Genomic DNA, 17,801 nt, shown 5'->3' with positions numbered 1-17,801 from the left:
ACAAGCTTGCAGAGAAATTGAGGTCACTTTTTTTAGCAGTTGGAGATGCAGAATAACTATTCCATGAAATCATGAAATTTTTTAAGCTGTGTGCACCCAAGTATAAGATAACCTGTAAAGCTCAAAGCTTTTAATGTTTTTATTTATATTCAACCATCTTTTTGATGGCATTGCACACCAATTAAAAATGAGTTCTCCTCTTTTCTTGAATTCACATGATTCTATTTTTCTCACTAATTTTTGAAGACATATTGTACCTGTACTACGGTTTCTAGCTGAATCATTTGCTTTTTCATTTATTTTTCATATTTTCTAATCTCCCCTCTTCTAGATAATGAGGCCCCAGCATTTTAAATGTCTGTCTTCAACAAGTGGCATGATTTACTTTTTTTTTTTTTTAGGATCCTAAAGTAATGTTAAACTGACCTATTTCTATCCAAGACAGCAAAAGTGCTGTTTTATATAATGCAGTCTAAACCAGGAGTCAACAGCTTATGAGGGACAACAACAACCCCCAGAAAACCTTGGGAGGACTATTTCAAGCCCAAACCTAAAGAGATGGAAAACACCACAATTAGCATGGCAAGTCTTCATTTTCTTTCTCCTTCATCTTTGGGGTTGGCCTGCTTTAGCATTCATGTATAAGACACAAATTAGAGCTAAAACTAGAGACTGGATACATACATAACTTGGAAGTACAGTGGCAGGTCTCTTAAAGATAGCACTTCATTTCATTTCATCTAATATCTCTTGAAGTTACAGTTTGCTGTTGTCATACTATGTGTGTGTGTGTGTGTGTGTGTGTGTATAAGAAATATTTGTATATATATTTGACAGGTCCATCACACTTTTCACAGATGCAATTATGCCAATTCTGAGACCTCTTGATAATGAAAAGTTGCATATAGAAAGATACCTGCCCCCCATAGTAGCATCTTCCTGCAATCTAACAGCCTGAAAGAGATTAATTGCAGACAAATGAGAGAAATAAGGAAAAAGAAGAAGAGCTGTCTGGTTGCTGAGGCAAAGCTGAAACTTGACAGAAAAAAAGAAATTATGGGGCTGTAGGAGTATACCAAAGACAAACTTTGAGTAATAGACTCCAGGACTATAAAGACATTTTTTTTAAAAGATTTTATTTATTTATTTGTCAGAGAGAGAGGGGGAGAGAGAGCGAGCGACCACAGGCAGAAGCAGAGGGAGAAGCAGGCTCCCCGCCAAGCAAGGAGCCCGATGTGGGACTTGATCCCAGGATGCTGGGAATCATGACCTGAGCCGAAGGCAGCTGCTCAACCAACTGAGCCACCCAGGCGTCCCAAAGACATTTTTTGACATAGCACACAGTTCCTTTTACTGGATCCCCAGGTAAACCATCATCCCTCCTTGGTTCTGCATACCATCGGGGCCATGGAGCTTCCAAAATGAATAGTTCCCTCATTGGAAGGCTCTATTAGAACATTTTTCCTACTGCTAAGGATTTCACTTCCGCCCTCCAAAGCTTTTTGGAAACTATAAACCTCATTTGTAAGACTGCACACCATAAATGGATCAGAGCTAGAGACTCTGACTGAGATAGAAGTGACTTGAATCCCAGCTCTGTCACAAAGTAACAATGGGAACTACTGCATATTGTATCATATAAAGACTGAGTTTTCCTCATCTTTAAAATGACATAATGCCTGTTTTCCAGTGTTTCCCTAACAAGTAATGAGAATAATATATCTACAACACTTAGCAAATACCCAGAAACCCTCACTTAATTGATAAATGAGTGTTAGGGATTTATCAGTGAATTAAATAACATCTACAACAGTAGATTGCTTTCTGATGACAGAAAGTTAGTCCCTGCAACTTACATCTTGTCTCTAAATCAAACATACTTGGATTCTTTCAACTTCCCCAAAATATAGTTTTTCAAGGGCATCCTAGACTTTTCCACTCAAAGGCATCTTGTGTAGTAGCCTAAGAGATAAAATAAATGCTTGGTGGAAAAAACAGTACACATCTAGGAACCAGGTTGCTAGATTCTTGTCCCAACCCTGCCATTAATCAGATTTGAGCACCAGCAAGCGCAATCTAAAACTACCAGTCAAAAAATACAATCAGAAAACAATATACAGTTAGGGAAAGGAATATCTACCTTCATATAATTAAACTAAGTATAGAGAAGAAATGCACAATGACAAAAAATGGTCCCAAACTGTGTTGACATTTACCACTGAACACAGAGGCTAAAGCCCATTTATAATACCCATTTTTACTTATGAAATAATTACAGGTAATGTAGCTATTTATTCCTGTGATACCTTTTGGTGATTCATTGTAAGTCATCAAGAATAAAAGCTCTGTGGCATCCTAAAGAGTCTGGAGGCTGCTGAAACCCACACTTGTAACTCTGAGTTTCTATCAGCTGGTATTTCTCTAATGTGCGAGCAGAAAATTATTCAAGGTCTTTAGAACAAGAATGTACTTTAAATTCTATTTATAAATTATATGTGCTTTGCCATTAAATAAGCTAGACCAACCCAAGCACATTATTATTTAAGTTGCCTTATCAAGAAGCCATTCATTTAATTTTTATAAATGTTTCTCTTTGAGACAGGCATGCTTATTGATAGCATTCCTTAAGTCAAATGAGGGGCTGGTGGGCAAAACAGTCTTATTGTGGCCAGTGGGAGTGAAGGAGGAATATTCTGTTTTGTGTTTGAGTTATGATTATGAAGAACATCTTGGCCCACTTTTGGTTTGCTGTGGTCTATTTGTATCTCTGTTAGAGTTCGAGTCAAGTTCTTACTGTCTTTGAAGACAGGAATAAGATAGTCATGGAAAAAGAAAATAAAATTTGATCTTATACATCTAGGAATTTGCAATCTAACTAGGAGGATGAAAAGTCACTGAGTGGAAGAGAAAGCATTGATTTAGGAGAGACTTGCACTCTTGTCCTGCTTCCTTCTCTCATTATGTGTGATCTGAGTTAAGTCATCAGAACTTAGCAAGTCTAAGTCTCCTTGGTTATGAAGTTGAGTGATTTAAAAATAATATCTTAGATTCCTTTAATCTCTTTAGTTCTATGCTAAAGGGATGTAGAAATAAAATTCTGTTACCAAATATGATTAAAAATTAATACAGATTAAATTTTAGGCATTAAATACTGAAGTTATTCAACCACTGAAAGCATCATATATAATCAAAACCTTAACTCTAATCCTAACCAGACTGGATAGTAGACAGCAGTGTACACACACACACACCTCCCAACACACACAATAGATATATGGATATATATGCATATATATGTGTATGTATGCTAAAATTCTATAGCACTCACATACAATGCAAAACTAAAGTAAAATTAAATGCCTTAGAACTTAAAATTATATTTATTGTGGCAATTTTTAAACGGGATGGATTGCAAAGTAGAGAATTCATAACAGCTATATAAAAATTTGCTCACCTTGGTACAAGTAACCTGTTCATACAATCTTTGGTCGTTTCCACATACTGCAAATAAAAATTTAAATATCTTGATTTAAACTGCACAAAGACATAACTTTCACATCACTGGACTGATAAATGTAATGGCAAAGCTGCCAGATATTCTCTTATATTAGAAAATACAGAACTCACAGTGAAGGTTGTTTAATAAAAGAACTCCCATAAATCCAAGGTAATATTTCAGCATTAAAATGTTGATCATCAAGGCAGTGGCAAACAATCAATTATTACATATTTTATTCTGACATACCATTATATTAATAAAGTTATAAAAATGTCAATCTTGTCTATTGCATAAGTGATACAGTGAATAGGTTTATGGGGAAATCTCAAGGTAAGATATTTTGCTCTTTATGTAAATTTGCTCTTTAAGTTAATTCCAAATTTCAAGAAAATTGGAATGTTTCGAATTGAACCCATATATATTCAAAGGATTGAATTTGAAAATTATTGGTCACAAAAATGTTCTTTGTCCATTTTCTAAAAAATTCTAGTCATCATTCAAAATTACTTCATTATTAACGTAATAGCAAAGAACCATATTAGCCAGTAAAGACTAAAGATTCCCATCTCAATTATTTATAGCTTGCAAGTAGAGCCCTGCTTCCTGTGCATTTAATGCTAACTCTGAAAATAATATAATCATAATATTCATTCACTAGTAATACCTACTTAGATGGACTTTATGAGGATTAAAGGAAATAGGATATAAAAAAGCATCTCTCACACTATAAATGAATTAATGTTATCTCTTAAAATACCATGTTTTTTGTCTACATTTTAAATAATGCATAAAGCTTAGTAGAAAAAAACAGATTATGAAAGACATGCAAATTTTCTTTTATTATTGTTTGCGAATTAGGATAGACTAACTGCTACATTTCAGTAATTTAAAACGATAAATTCATTTTTTCACGCATGCTGTAGTTCAGTATGAGTGTTCCTGATTGGTTCTCCTAAAATCAGCAATAGTGAGCACCCATAGTTCCTCTACCGTGTAGTTCCATCTTCCTCCATGTCCTGAGAGTCCTCTCTCTTTAGGAAGTTGATAAGGAAAACGGAGGATCATATGAGGCAGAGTTTTATGGGCCAAGCCTAGAAAGAGTATCATTCCCACTTAGGTTCCACTGATCCACACAGAGCCACATGGCTACACTTAACTGCAAAGAGGTCTGGAAAATGCCAACTCTATGCCCAGGACACATATACATATATATGTGCTAAAATTCTATAGCACTCACATATACTGCAAAACTAAACTAAATTAAACAATTTAGAATTTAAACTGATGTTTATTATGACTGTTTTTAAACAGGAGAGTAAAACCCTGGAGGTAAAACAGTAATTTTTGAAGAGAAAGTGAAATATAATATTTGAAACCCTAATTCTAAATTCTATAAAATTAAAAAGCTGTTCGTCCTGAGAAAAGTCACTTAAGCCTCTTCAAGTCACTTAATTCATCTTCAATTCAGTGAACTGGGCTGGAAAATTCCCAAGTTTCCTTCCAGATATAATCTTATAAGTAAAGCAATTTATTCCAATTATGGTCAACCCTGATGTTGGAAGCATTAAAGGAATAATTTGATAATAATATATAATAATTTGATCACATTTTCTAATTAGAACTAACAAGATTTCTGTTACTAAACAACTATCACTGGACACATAGTTAAAAGGTTGCAGTTTGTCTGAATCCTCCAGCAAAAAAAATTGGGGAAAATTTTTCATAATCCCATCATCCTGAAATGTTTGTTGTTTATAGTTTCTGCCAGATTTATCCTAGGTACCCTGAGTGCTTTTAAAAATTTACCAGGAAGTAGCAACCTTCTTGGATTTAGAAGAGGGAGCAAATTTTGTTTCTTTTTTGCTAGTCATCTTTTCCCTCTAGTTTGATGACTTTTCCTTTACTCTTGATGGAGTATCTCTCTTTCCCTGTCCGCCCCATCATGTCCCTTGTTACAAAATTATCTTGGGCAAATTGATTTCTGAGGTAGTAAATGTCTCTTTTTGTTTAGCTAAAGAACAAGGAGAAATTATTATAAGTTACTGTTTGTAGAGGAAATGAGCTGCTCACATTCATTCTTGGTTTATGTAACTACAAGCTTTAAAACTTGATAAATGTGAGGCTAACAATAGAGAATTATTAGAAGCCCCAAATGTAAACACCTAATATCAAAGCTTTTTTTATATGTAGCAACAGAGAAAGCATAATTAACAGCAATGTAAACTTACCAATAGGACATGTGGACTGACTGTTTACCCTATTCTATGTACACGTGTAACATGTATTGACACCAGAGAAGCTCACACATTGGGAAAGAATAACTCAGTTGCAGAAAATTTTTGTCAAATTAAAAAGTATCATTTGAAATCTACCTTTACTTTTAGTACAGCTTACTTTTTTTAAGTTTTTATTTACATCCCAGTAAGTTAACATAGAATGCAGTATTAGTTCAAGTGTACTATATAGTGATCTAACAATTCCATCATTACCCAGTGCTCATCACAAGTGCAGTCTTTAATCCCCATCACCTATTTGGCCCATCCATCCCATCTATCTCCCTTCTGGGAACCATCAGTTTATTCTCTATAGTTAGGAGTCTGTTTCTTGGTTTTCCTCTCTCTCTCTCTCTTTCTCTTTTTTTTCCTTTGCTAGTTTGTTTTGTTTCTTAAATTCCACATATGAGTGAATTGTTTTTCTCTGACCTTTTTCCGCTTAGCATAATACTCTCTAGCTCCATCCACGTTATCGCAAATGGCAAGATGTCATTCTTTTTTATGGTGGAATAAGATTCCATTGTATGCCACCTCTTCTTGATCCATGCATCAGTCAGTGGACACTTGGGCTGCTTCCATAATTTAGCTATTGTTGATAATGCTGCTATAAATATCAGGGTGCATGTGTCCCTTTGAATCAGTGTTTTTTATTCTTTTTTTTTAAGATATTTATTTATTTATTTGACAGACAGAGATCACAAGTAAGCAGAGAGGCAGGCAGAGAGAGAGGAAGAGAAGCAGGCTCCCTGCTGAGCAGAGAGCCCGATGCGGGGCTCGATCCCAGGACCCTGGGATCACAACCTGAGCGAAAGGCAGAGGCTTTAACCCACCGAGCCATCCAGGCGCCCCAGTGTTTTTTATTCTTTGCATAATTACCTAGTAGGGTGATTGCTGGATTGTAGGGTAGTTCTATTTTTAATTTTTTGAGGAATCTCCATACTATTTTCCATAATGGTTGCACCAGTTTGCATTCCCACCAGCAGCACAAGAGGGTTCCACTTGCTCCACATCCTCACCAATGCTTATTGTTTCTTGTGTTGTTGATTTCAGATGTTGATTTCATTCTGACAGTTGTGAGGTGTATCTCATTGTAGTTTCGATTTGCATTTCCCTGATGATGAGTGATGTTGAGCATCTTTTCATGTGTCTGTTGGTCATCTATATGTGTTCTTTGTAGAAATGCCTATTCATGTCTTTTGCCCATTTTTAATTGGATTATTTGGTTTTTGTGTATTGAGTTGTATTGATTCTTTATATATTTTGGATACTAACCCTTTACCAGATATGTCATTGGCAAATATCTTCTCCCATTCCATAGGTTGCCTTTTAGTTTTGTTGATTGTTTCCTTCACTGCACAGAAGCTTTTTATCTCGATGAAGTCCCAATCATTGATTTTTGCTTTTGTTTCCCTTGCCTCAGGAGACCTATCTAGAAGAAGTTGCTATAGCCCATGTCAAAAAGATTACTGCCTGTGCCCTCTAGAAGGAGCTTTATGTCTTCAGTTCTCACATTAAGGTCTTTAATCCATGTTGAGTTTATTTTTGTGTTTGGGGTAAGAAAGTGGTCCAGTTTTGTTTTGTTGCCGTCCAGTTTTCTCAACACCGTTTGTTGAAGAAATTATCTTTTCCCCATTTGGATATTCTTTCCTCCTTTGTCAAAGATTAATCGACCATATAACTATAGGTTCATTTCTGGGTTTTCTGTCTTATTTTTTATGTGTCTATTTTTATGTGTCTATTTTTATGCAAGTACCATACAGTTTTAATTGCTACCACTTTGCAATATAACTTGAAATTTGGACTGTGATACCTCCAGTTCTGTTTTGCTTTTCCAAGATTGCTTTGGCTATTTGAGTTCTTTTATGGTTCCACAGAAATTTTTTTTGTTCTATGTCTGTGAAGAATGCCATTGATATTTTGATAGGAATTGTATTAAATATGTAGATTGTTTTGGGAAGTACAGACATTTTAACAATATTTATTCCTCTAATCCACAAGCATGGAATATCTTTCCATTTCTTTGTGCCATATTCAATTTCTTTCATCGGTGTCTTATTTTTAGAGTACAGGTCTTTGACCTCTTTGGTTAGGTTTATTCCCTGGTATCTTATTATTTTTGGTATAATTGTAAATGGTCTTGATTTCTTAATTTCTCTTTCTGCTGCTTCATTATTAGTGTGTAGAAATGCCACAGATTTCTTAGTACAGCTTTTTACAAACTGCAATTCCTCACCTGGTCTCTTCCTCTATTTATGTTCAAATCAAGGAAAATCTTTCAGTGATGATAAAAAATAGATTACAATCTGTATCTTAATAGCTATGATTATTACAAAATATTCTAGTGTTTAAAATTCCTTAAGCATAATTTTTCAATTTGCAGATATTAAACTCTTCATGAAAAACAAGCCCAACCCTATATTACTAAATTATTACCATCACGAAACAAAAACCTGATATTTTGGTGTCTAACCCAGTCAAAAATTCCCTTTATTTTAGTAAAGCTAATTTTTTTCTAGTTATTTCACTGAGTCATTCAATAATGCAACAGAAATGTTACTTATATATTTATAAATGCTATATATATAGACATACATATACATATAATATATACTCTATTCCTTTACAAGAACAAAGAGAGAAGTTTCAATGCCTCAAGATTGTCTATCTGTAGAAGAACAAAAAACATTAGTACATTAAAACACAACAAGGATCTGTCAGGATCTGGTGAAAGAGTAATCTGTATTCTCATTCTACTCTATGTTACAGTATTTCTCCTTGGGTTTATAATGATGGCCTTTGAGAAAAGATCTCTATGGAAAATTCAGTTCTTATTCTTAAATACACACTTATGCCCACTCACCCACTTCCTTACCCATCTTCAACATGGAGGGCACAAGCCACAAAAAAGATCCCATTTCTACTGGCTCTGATTAGGGAGAAAGGGAAACCATGCTCCAGCACATACTCTCCTACTGAGTGGAGAGCCCTGTGAAACCCTAAATACAATTCATTGAGCATCAAGCCAAGAGTACAGTGCTTTAAATGAACAGATCAAGCTGTCACACAAAAACCACGCTGCTGCCACTTGCAAAAAAGCTGGTACAGGCTCTCGGGCAGGAGTCTTAGTGTCACTGCTGTGCAATGGCTTAGCAAAGTTACCCTGCCAGCAGTCACTTAAGCTGCCAGCAGTTGGAAAAGAAATGGTATGGAGAGAGTGTTTTCTTCTATTCTGGCCTAACTGGGAAACTGTTAATGTCTCTCTGGAAACAAACCAAAGGATTAAATAATTCCATTAATGTTTTTTGATCCAGAATTTAAGGCAAAACACCCTTCATTAAGATATTTAGAGAGACTGTCAGAAAAGCTATTTGAGAGTTCAGAAGTATTATAAACTGAATTGTGTCTGCCCAAAATTCATATGCTGAAGTCCTAGGGTGCTATAGATTGTCACTGTATTGCAAATAGGGTATTTAAAGTGGTAATTAAGTTCAAATAAGGTCTTTAGGTGGGTCTTAATCCAATACTACTGATGAGGAGGAGATTACAATACAAAAATACACAGAGGAGAAAAAAAAAACAATGTAAAGACACAAGGAGAAGCTACAGAGCCATCTACAAGCCCAGGAGAGAGGCCTAAGAAGAACTCAACCTTGCAGATAAACACCTTGATCTCAGATTTCTAGCCTCTGGAACTATGAGAAAATAAATTTCCATCCTTTAAGGCACCCAGTCTGTGATACTTCATTATAGCAACTCTACAAGCTAATACAGGAACAGTTTGCAAGAGGTAGAAAAGTCAGATTGTGACCTTCAGAGTATGAGGTCTAAAAGAGCTTCCCCCTTCAGCATATCCTCCACACTCATCTAGGTATGACTACTTACATTTTTGGTCTGGACAGGCCATCCCCTGTTTGGTTCCAGGGGTGAACATACTTAAGCCCCAAACTGGAAAAATTATTCTCCTACTTAGTATAAAGGATCTTTATTTTTGCTGGAGGACCAGAACCTGGTGTCTAAACACCATGTTTGAGTTCTCAATCCACATCTCTGAATTCCAGATCTTGTTAGCCTTCCAAAGCTGGCAACCAGGCCTCCGCACCCAGGTCCTGTTGCACGTTCATAATCCATTGCTATCTCCACTGAGTGCTGGCTCTGGGTTGGAATCAAGAGTTCTATTCTTTGTTCCCCTGCCAGTTTCTCAAATCTGGAAAGGGCAATGTTGTGGGCAATTTAAGTTCTTTCATTCAGCCATTCAGAAATTTGCCTCACAACAACTTTAAAATGTAAATTAGAAAGTTTACATAATTTTCTAATGAAAGTCTCAGAGAAAGAAGGACGCTTTGTATCCAGAAAATGCTTTCAAAGCTGTTCTTTTACATTATATAGATGATCAGAAGAGCCCATTTGACGTCACTGAGAAATGGATTAGGCAGTGAACAAGTTAAATTCGGTTTCTCGGTTTAAAATCGTCTCCTTATTGCTCTTATTATCAATCAGAAACTTGTTTACAAAATGCTAATGCTGGTAATAATATAAATTGCTGTTAAATGGTTTTTCTTTTGTTGGACAGTTCAAATCTATTCTTTTTCCTTAGAGTTGTTGGCACTCTTAGTAGTCACTGAAAAAAATATTCCTATAAATAAATATGAATTTTTATAATATGCCTTTATGCTATTTTCAGAAAAATGAGATAACTATGGAAACTTCTGCTTTTTATTCAATGTTTAAGCCTCATTAGAAGGAAAAGTAGGAAAGAAGTAAATTCCTTTTAAAACTCCACAGAACTTTCTTTTTGGTCTGTTTCAAACAGTAATGGACCTAGTTAAAACAGGAAGCTCAGGATGATGGCAGGCTTTATCAAGAAAGGTACATGAGCAAAGAAAATTTAAAGAAATTCTTAAATAGCCAAATCCATCTCAAGTGGCTCTTGTGATCTGCAGGGAAGGGAAGCTTTAGTGGGAGGAAGTTGAGAAGGTTTTTCTTATTCCAAAGGCTTTCCCATGTGTTGGAAGAAGGAGAAAAAAAAAAAATACTTTGTCTAGTTTGTTGTGTTATTTATAGAAAATACTTAGTTCTAGATATTTCAATTGTTTTTTTTAAAGTACAAATTGCTCATCAATGTCTGTTCAAGAGTAAGATAATTATTTTTAAAAAGTAGGATAATTATGTTAGACTTAAGAATTTGATTTTTAAAATCAAGTGAAAGATGACACCTTGGAAAATAGAATTTTTATTTTTATCTTAAAGCATGCTCTGTGTAGAGGTGCCTGTTTACAAACTTTCCTCATTTAATTGGTTTTCTTAATATGAAATAGTATTTCCAGAACTAATTAAAATTTTATTCTAATGAATATTCAGGACCAAAATATGTTATCTTTGCAGTACAGTCTATAGATTTTTAAATCATCCATAAAGGTAATTATATTTTTTTACATTTGTAAAGAGTCATATATTGTTATTGATGCCAAATGGGTTGTTTGCTTCCTCTCAGGCCATGATTGAAGAAGCCATCACCAGAGCAGAATCTTTCTCAGTTATGTATACACCATTTGCAACAAAAATCAGAGCTGATAAAATAGAGAAAGTAAGAGAGGTTTTCACAAAAACTCATCCTGCATATGTGGAATATGTCTATACAGGTAATATTCAAAATATCAGCTGATATTTTATTTCTATTAAAACAAATACAGGGCCATTTCTGGTTTATTTGTTTATTATTCTAGTTTTAGGAGTACATTGTTGGGTTGGGTTTTTTTTTTTCATTTTAGTGTATTTTTTTCATCATTGTAAGTGTACTTTTTAATCCCCATCACCTATTTCTCCCATATTCCACTTCCCACTTTCCCTCTGGTAACCATCACTTTGTTCTCCATAATTAAGAGTCTATTTCATTGCTTGCCTCTCTTTTTTTTCCTTTGTTCATTTGTTTCTTAAATTACACATAGGAATGAAATCATATGGAATTTATCTTTCTCTGACTGACTTATTTTGCTTAGCATTAAACTCTCTAGCTCTATCCAGGTTGTTGCAAATGGCAAGATTTCATTCTTTTTTATAGCTGAAATATATATATTATATATATATATACATATATATATATATATATATATATATATGATCACTTCTTTATCCATTCATCAGTCAGTGGACACTTGGGCTGCTTCCATAGTTTGGCTATTGTAAATAATGCTGCAATAAACATTGGGATCCATGTATCCCTTGACTTCATGCTTTTGTATTCTTTGTGTAAATACCCAGTAGTGTTATTCCTGGATAATAAGGTGATTCTATTTTTAATTTTTGAGGTCCCTCCGTACTATTTTCCACAATGGTTGCACCAGTTTGCATTCTCACCAACAGTGCAAGAGGGTTCTGCTTTCCAACACTTATTGTTTCTTGTATTCTTGATTTCAGCCATTCTGACAGGAGTGAGGTGATATCTTATTGTAGTTTCGATTTGCATTTCCCTGATGATGAGTGATGTTGAGCATCTTTTCATGTGTCTGTTGGTCATCTATATGTGTTCTTTGTAGAAATGCCTATTCATGTCTTTTGCCCATTTTTAATTGGATTATTTGGTTTTTGTGTATTGAGTTGTATTGATTCTTTATATATTTTGGATACTAACCCTTTACCAGATATGTCATTGGCAAATATCTTCTCCCATTCCATAGGTTGCCTTTTAGTTTTGTTGATTGTTTCCTTCACTGCACAGAAGCTTTTTATCTCGATGAAGTCCCAATCATTGATTTTTGCTTTTGTTTCCCTTGCCTCAGGAGACCTATCTAGAAGAAGTTGCTATAGCCCATGTCAAAAAGATTACTGCCTGTGCCCTCTAGAAGGAGCTTTATGTCTTCAGTTCTCACATTAAGGTCTTTAATCCATGTTGAGTTTATTTTTGTGTTTGGGGTAAGAAAGTGGTCCAGTTTTGTTTTGTTGCCGTCCAGTTTTCTCAACACCGTTTGTTGAAGAAATTATCTTTTCCCCATTTGGATATTCTTTCCTCCTTTGTCAAAGATTAATCGACCATATAACTATAGGTTCATTTCTGGGTTTTCTGTCTTATTTTTTATGTGTCTATTTTTATGTGTCTATTTTTATGCAAGTACCATACAGTTTTAATTGCTACCACTTTGCAATATAACTTGAAATTTGGACTGTGATACCTCCAGTTCTGTTTTGCTTTTCCAAGATTGCTTTGGCTATTTGAGTTCTTTTATGGTTCCATATAAATTTTAGGATTGTTTTGGGATACATTCTTTTAATATGATGAATTGAAATGGGAAGTTATTTTAAGGTTTAAAGTAGAACTAGTCCTCTAGGTCTAGCACAATATTCCTTATGCTATGATGTTTCTATACTTTAAAAGAAGAGGTAGAGATACCTGGATGGCTCAGTCAGTTGAGCATCCAACTCTTGATTTCAGCTCATGTCATGCTCTCAGGGTCCTGGGATGGAGCCCCACAATGGGTTCCAGACTCAGTGTAGAGTATGCTTGAGATTCTCTCTCCATCTCCCTATGCCCCTCCCCCACTCACAAACCCTTTTTCTCTCTAAAATAAATAAATTAATCTTTTCAAAAATAAGTAAAAGGAGAGGTAAATTCTAGAAACTCTAAGATTTTTATTTTTTTAACATTTGCTTATTTATTTTATAGAGGGAGAGTGCAGGGGGAAGGGTGGAAGGAGAGGGAGAGAAGCAGGTTCCCTGCTGAGTGGGAAGCCTGATGCAGGGCTAAATCTCACAACCCTGAGATTATGACCTGAGATGAAATCAAGAGTTAGATTCTTAACCGACTGAGCTAACCAGGAACTCCATAAACTCTAAAATTTTTTAAATGAAGGAATAACCTGTAGTAAAATGCTACCTTTCCCCATATTCCTCATCAGTAAACTAGAAGATTATAGTATTTTCCAGAAGATGAAATTTTTCCAATGTTTCCTTTTTCTACTTTCCTTCTTCCATCTATCTCACACTTCAAACTTCCCTCTTTCCTTATGTTCTTGGATCATTGATATCCAAATGAGATGTGGTTGGTCAAGTATACATAGAGGACACAACACTGGTATTCTCCCTTTTTCTTCTTTTTGTCTTTGGAAGACACTGGCTTTTATTCATTCATTCAAAAATCATTTTTAATATCTACTATGTGCCAACCATTATTCTGAATTAAGACAAAGACAAAGCCACTCAATGGCTACCATGGTAAGGAAAATCTCTAAATGCACATACCTAATATCACATCTTCCCATTAAGAGTCCTTCATTCCTTATTTTCATGGTTTTGAGACCAAGTCACTGATTTATATGATTAATAATGTACTCTGTTAGTGATCACCTTTAAAGTGCCAGGTATTGTGGAGTAAGATGATTCTCATTTTGAAACAAGAAAACAGCTACCAAAGAAAACAAATAGCTTTTCCAAAGATGCATAGCAAATCAGTGGTGGCAGGCCTTGGATTTGAACCCATGTCCTTGCTATTGAGCTATACCATTTCCATCTGATAAGAGCAGAGGTATGACAGAAGCATTAAATTTAGGTCCTACATAGCCCTTATTTTTCACCACAATGCCTCAAGCTCTTTAGAGGAAATGTATTACATAAATATAAATTGTGATGATTGAATACTGAATCTCTAAAGAACAATGAGAATTTAAAGGCAAGGTAAGGGAAGAGAAGAAACCATAGCGTATGCTATAATGACCATTGATGCTGATTTACTCTGAGCATTTTGTAAGGAAGTAGATAAGAATGTTTCAGAACTCACATTTTTTGCTAATTGTTATAAAGCATTTATTTGTTATGGATATATTAAGAGTTTTGGGGGGAGTATCCTTAATAGCAAACAAGAGTCATGTCTGTCTAGTGTCATGGAAAATGAATTAGATTCAGCTATTTCCATATCTATTCTTGGATCCATTGGTAATGAAGAGAAATTCATTGAGGATATCACCTGTTTGACAATTCTTCTACTGGTAGAATGAGTTTAGTTATATTTAACTTACTTTACAGAGAAGTCATGAAGATTAATTAATATTTTGGAAACACTGTTGCCACTCAGAGTTTAAAAACAATAATAACTTTAATGAGCCAGATTCATGTCTCATGTAACTCTATCAAACCTGTTATCAAGATGAATTGTGATCTATTGGCAGGATGATTCATGCTAAAGGATCTTATATGTTGGAAAAGAAGATAATAAATTACTAATGATTGTTTCTATTATTTTATAATTACTAATTGCTGGAGTATGACAGTGCTATATAAGGAAACTAGAGAGGAAAGACACAGCTTCTGGAGGGAAAAGCGGAGGTAGAGAAGATAGTCTAGAATTTTAAATTTCATTGGGATTGGTTAGGTGCTTCCCCTGTAGAATCTATACTTTAGGTGACCAACACTATTGCACTGATGACATTACTTGACTGGTACAAATCAGGGAAGGATCTTCCCCAAAGTCATTGTTGTAATGGTAGTGAAACCACTGTTATTAACTGTATGTGTACAGTCTGTGATTTGGCTTCTTTTCCCCCGTACAATTTTAATGTGAGTGAGGACCTAAAGCATAGGAAAAGGGAACGTCAAATGTTATCTTTAGCATCTGTATCTCTCTTATAGGTGGTACCAAGAGATTAGGGCAGGCATCAGTAGGTAAATGCAGTAGCTAGAAAGTGAGTCACACAAAGAGAATAGTTATTTTGTTTTGTTGACACTTCCCCAAAACCAGGATTTTCCTTTTTTCTGTCTTGTAGATAGAATTTAAGAAACTTCTATCCTGCCAAAAATTTATTCAGTTATTTATTTCAACAAATAGGCACATAGCAAAGCAGATGTGTGCAAACAGACTTTTTTTTTTTTAACCTATACATATTCATCTTTGGTCTGTTCAGAGCCAGTAATATATTCTATCCCATTCCCATGGACTCAGTCTCCTTCAATCTTTTTTTTTTTTTAATTTTTTTTTCAGTATTCCAAAATTCATTGTTTATGCACCATAACCAGTACTCCATACAATACATGCCCTCCTTAATACCCACCACCAGGCTCACCCCTCCCCTCCAAACCCTCAGTTTGTTTCTCAGAGTCTACAGTCTCTCATGGTTCATCTCTCCCTCCAATTTCCCCCAACTCACTTCTCCTCTCCAATCACTAATTTCTAGGAACTCTTTCTTGAGCTCTCTGTATCCTTTCTTATATACACCATGTCTTTTAAATGGATGTAGAATTTTTTTTTTTTAACTCCCAATGTCTTCCATGTCACCAAACTGTGGAAAGAGCCAAGATGCCCTTCAACAGATGAATGGATAAAGAAGATATGGTCCATATATACAATGGAATGTTATGCCTCCTTCAATCATTTCTAAAATTTAATCTTCTTTTAATAACTATCTAATCAAATTCACCAGCTTCCCTTCCCCTTTCCATGGGATTTTCTTCTTTCCCAGTCTGGTTCAACTTTCACAGAGCTCAAGCATACCCATTGCCCAAAAAGGTCAGTGGAAATATGAAGAAAGATTCTTTTTTTCGAAGTCTGATGCAGGCTGGTGCAGCTGCTGATTACATGGCTAATGCAACATGAGATCACCTCTGTTGGCGAGCACGACCAAATGGGCTCATTTATGTGACACAGTAGGTGACCCAAGGATACCTGTATGAGTTCTCCATGCTGCCTTTTGATGTAGATGCTTCTTTATATGTACACCAACCACCCTCACCACATAAGTTAGCCCAAACTAGAGCCATTCTCTGAGATTCCCTTTCCCTGCCAGAGTGCTGGCTAGTGAACCCAGTCACTTTCTGGGTCTTACTCGAAAAATCCCCTGTACTCCACTAAAGACTGGGAGTAGTTTTAGCCCTATATCCAGTTCGCTGTGTTAGTCTGCCATGTCTCTTCTCCCTTTCTTGATGCTCCAGAATCCCAAGATCCTCAAGACAAAAAGAGGATCAACAATGGAGATGGGTGGTTTGTTCATCTATTCATTTATTCATCAAACATTTATTGGGCACATATATTCCAGATTCTATTCTAAGGAGTGCTAGAATATACCTGCTCCTAAGAAATGACCTGACCTTAGTAATTTGTAATTTAGGGTAAATATTGGACTATATTTTTCCACTCTTCTAGAGAATATTTTCAATTAAAACCTAAACTCTAATGGTGGAATGGAAGGTTGACTCTAATTAAAAGAATGGTGGAGGAGAAAACAGACAAGGGAGCAGTTTGGAACTAGAAATCTTCTCCCCTGAAAGCGGCAGAGACTAACTAGTTGTTTACTAAGTTATTTTTTCCTCTCGTGTATGTAACTAAAATACATTTCCAGCCTCCCTTGTAACTGATTAATGGCCAATAAAATGTGGGCAGAAAAAATACATGCCACTTTCAGGCCTGGCCCATAAAACCCTACAATGCAGAACTCTCTTTCCCTGGCCACTGTAGATAGGACTGTGAAACCGAAGAAGCCAGACAAAAGAAGCTTGGAGTCCCTGAATGACCATGTGGAAGGTCACCCCTCTAAAGACCCACATGAGCAAAAAACAAAATTCTCTTGCTTTAAATCACCGAGATCTGGATTTGGGGGTCTTTTGTTTTGGGTGTTTTTGTTGTTGTTAAACTGCATAGCTTTACTATACTGCACTGCCCTATATTATAACAGGTAGGCAGCTTGTTACTCTATCCACAATGCACACAATAAATTCTTGTGAACTCAGTGACTGAATAAACACTGCCTCAGAAACACTCAGTTTGTACACATTCTTTTCTACTTCACACTCACTCATCCTTCTCCATACAGCTACCGGTGACTGCTCTCAAGCACACATGTTTGTACCCACAATGGAAAAATATTTCAGGAGACCCACTGATGGCCCATGGAAAGCAGAACACAAGTATGTAGTTTTGATTGCAGCAAGAGAAATTAAGGCCATAAGTAAGAATTTCTAAATTACAAAGTTCATCAAAATAAACAATCAACAGATGAAGGTCATAAAATCTATACCTTGAAGATCTTGGATAAAGAGTTACCTATCTATGT

General features: G+C 35.4%; 1 protein-coding gene across 1 annotated transcript in view; it reads left to right on the top strand.

Moving 5' to 3' along the window:
- Nucleotides 1–17,801, top strand: part of SPATA16 (spermatogenesis associated 16) — a gene marked incomplete at both ends in the record, with an annotated part of 218,682 nt that overhangs the window by 138,850 nt on the left and 62,031 nt on the right. The window contains one exon of the mRNA XM_080821363.1: nucleotides 11,264–11,411. Coding sequence (XP_080677489.1) covers nucleotides 11,264–11,411 — 148 coding nt within the window. The remainder of the gene's footprint in view (nucleotides 1–11,263; nucleotides 11,412–17,801) is intronic.

Source organism: Martes martes (assembly GCF_963455335.1).
Source record: "Martes martes genome assembly, chromosome: 1".
Classification (NCBI taxonomy): domain Eukaryota; kingdom Metazoa; phylum Chordata; class Mammalia; order Carnivora; family Mustelidae; genus Martes; species Martes martes.
The sequence above is the reverse complement of the archived record's forward strand: the minus strand, read 5'-3'. Positions and strand labels throughout refer to the sequence as shown.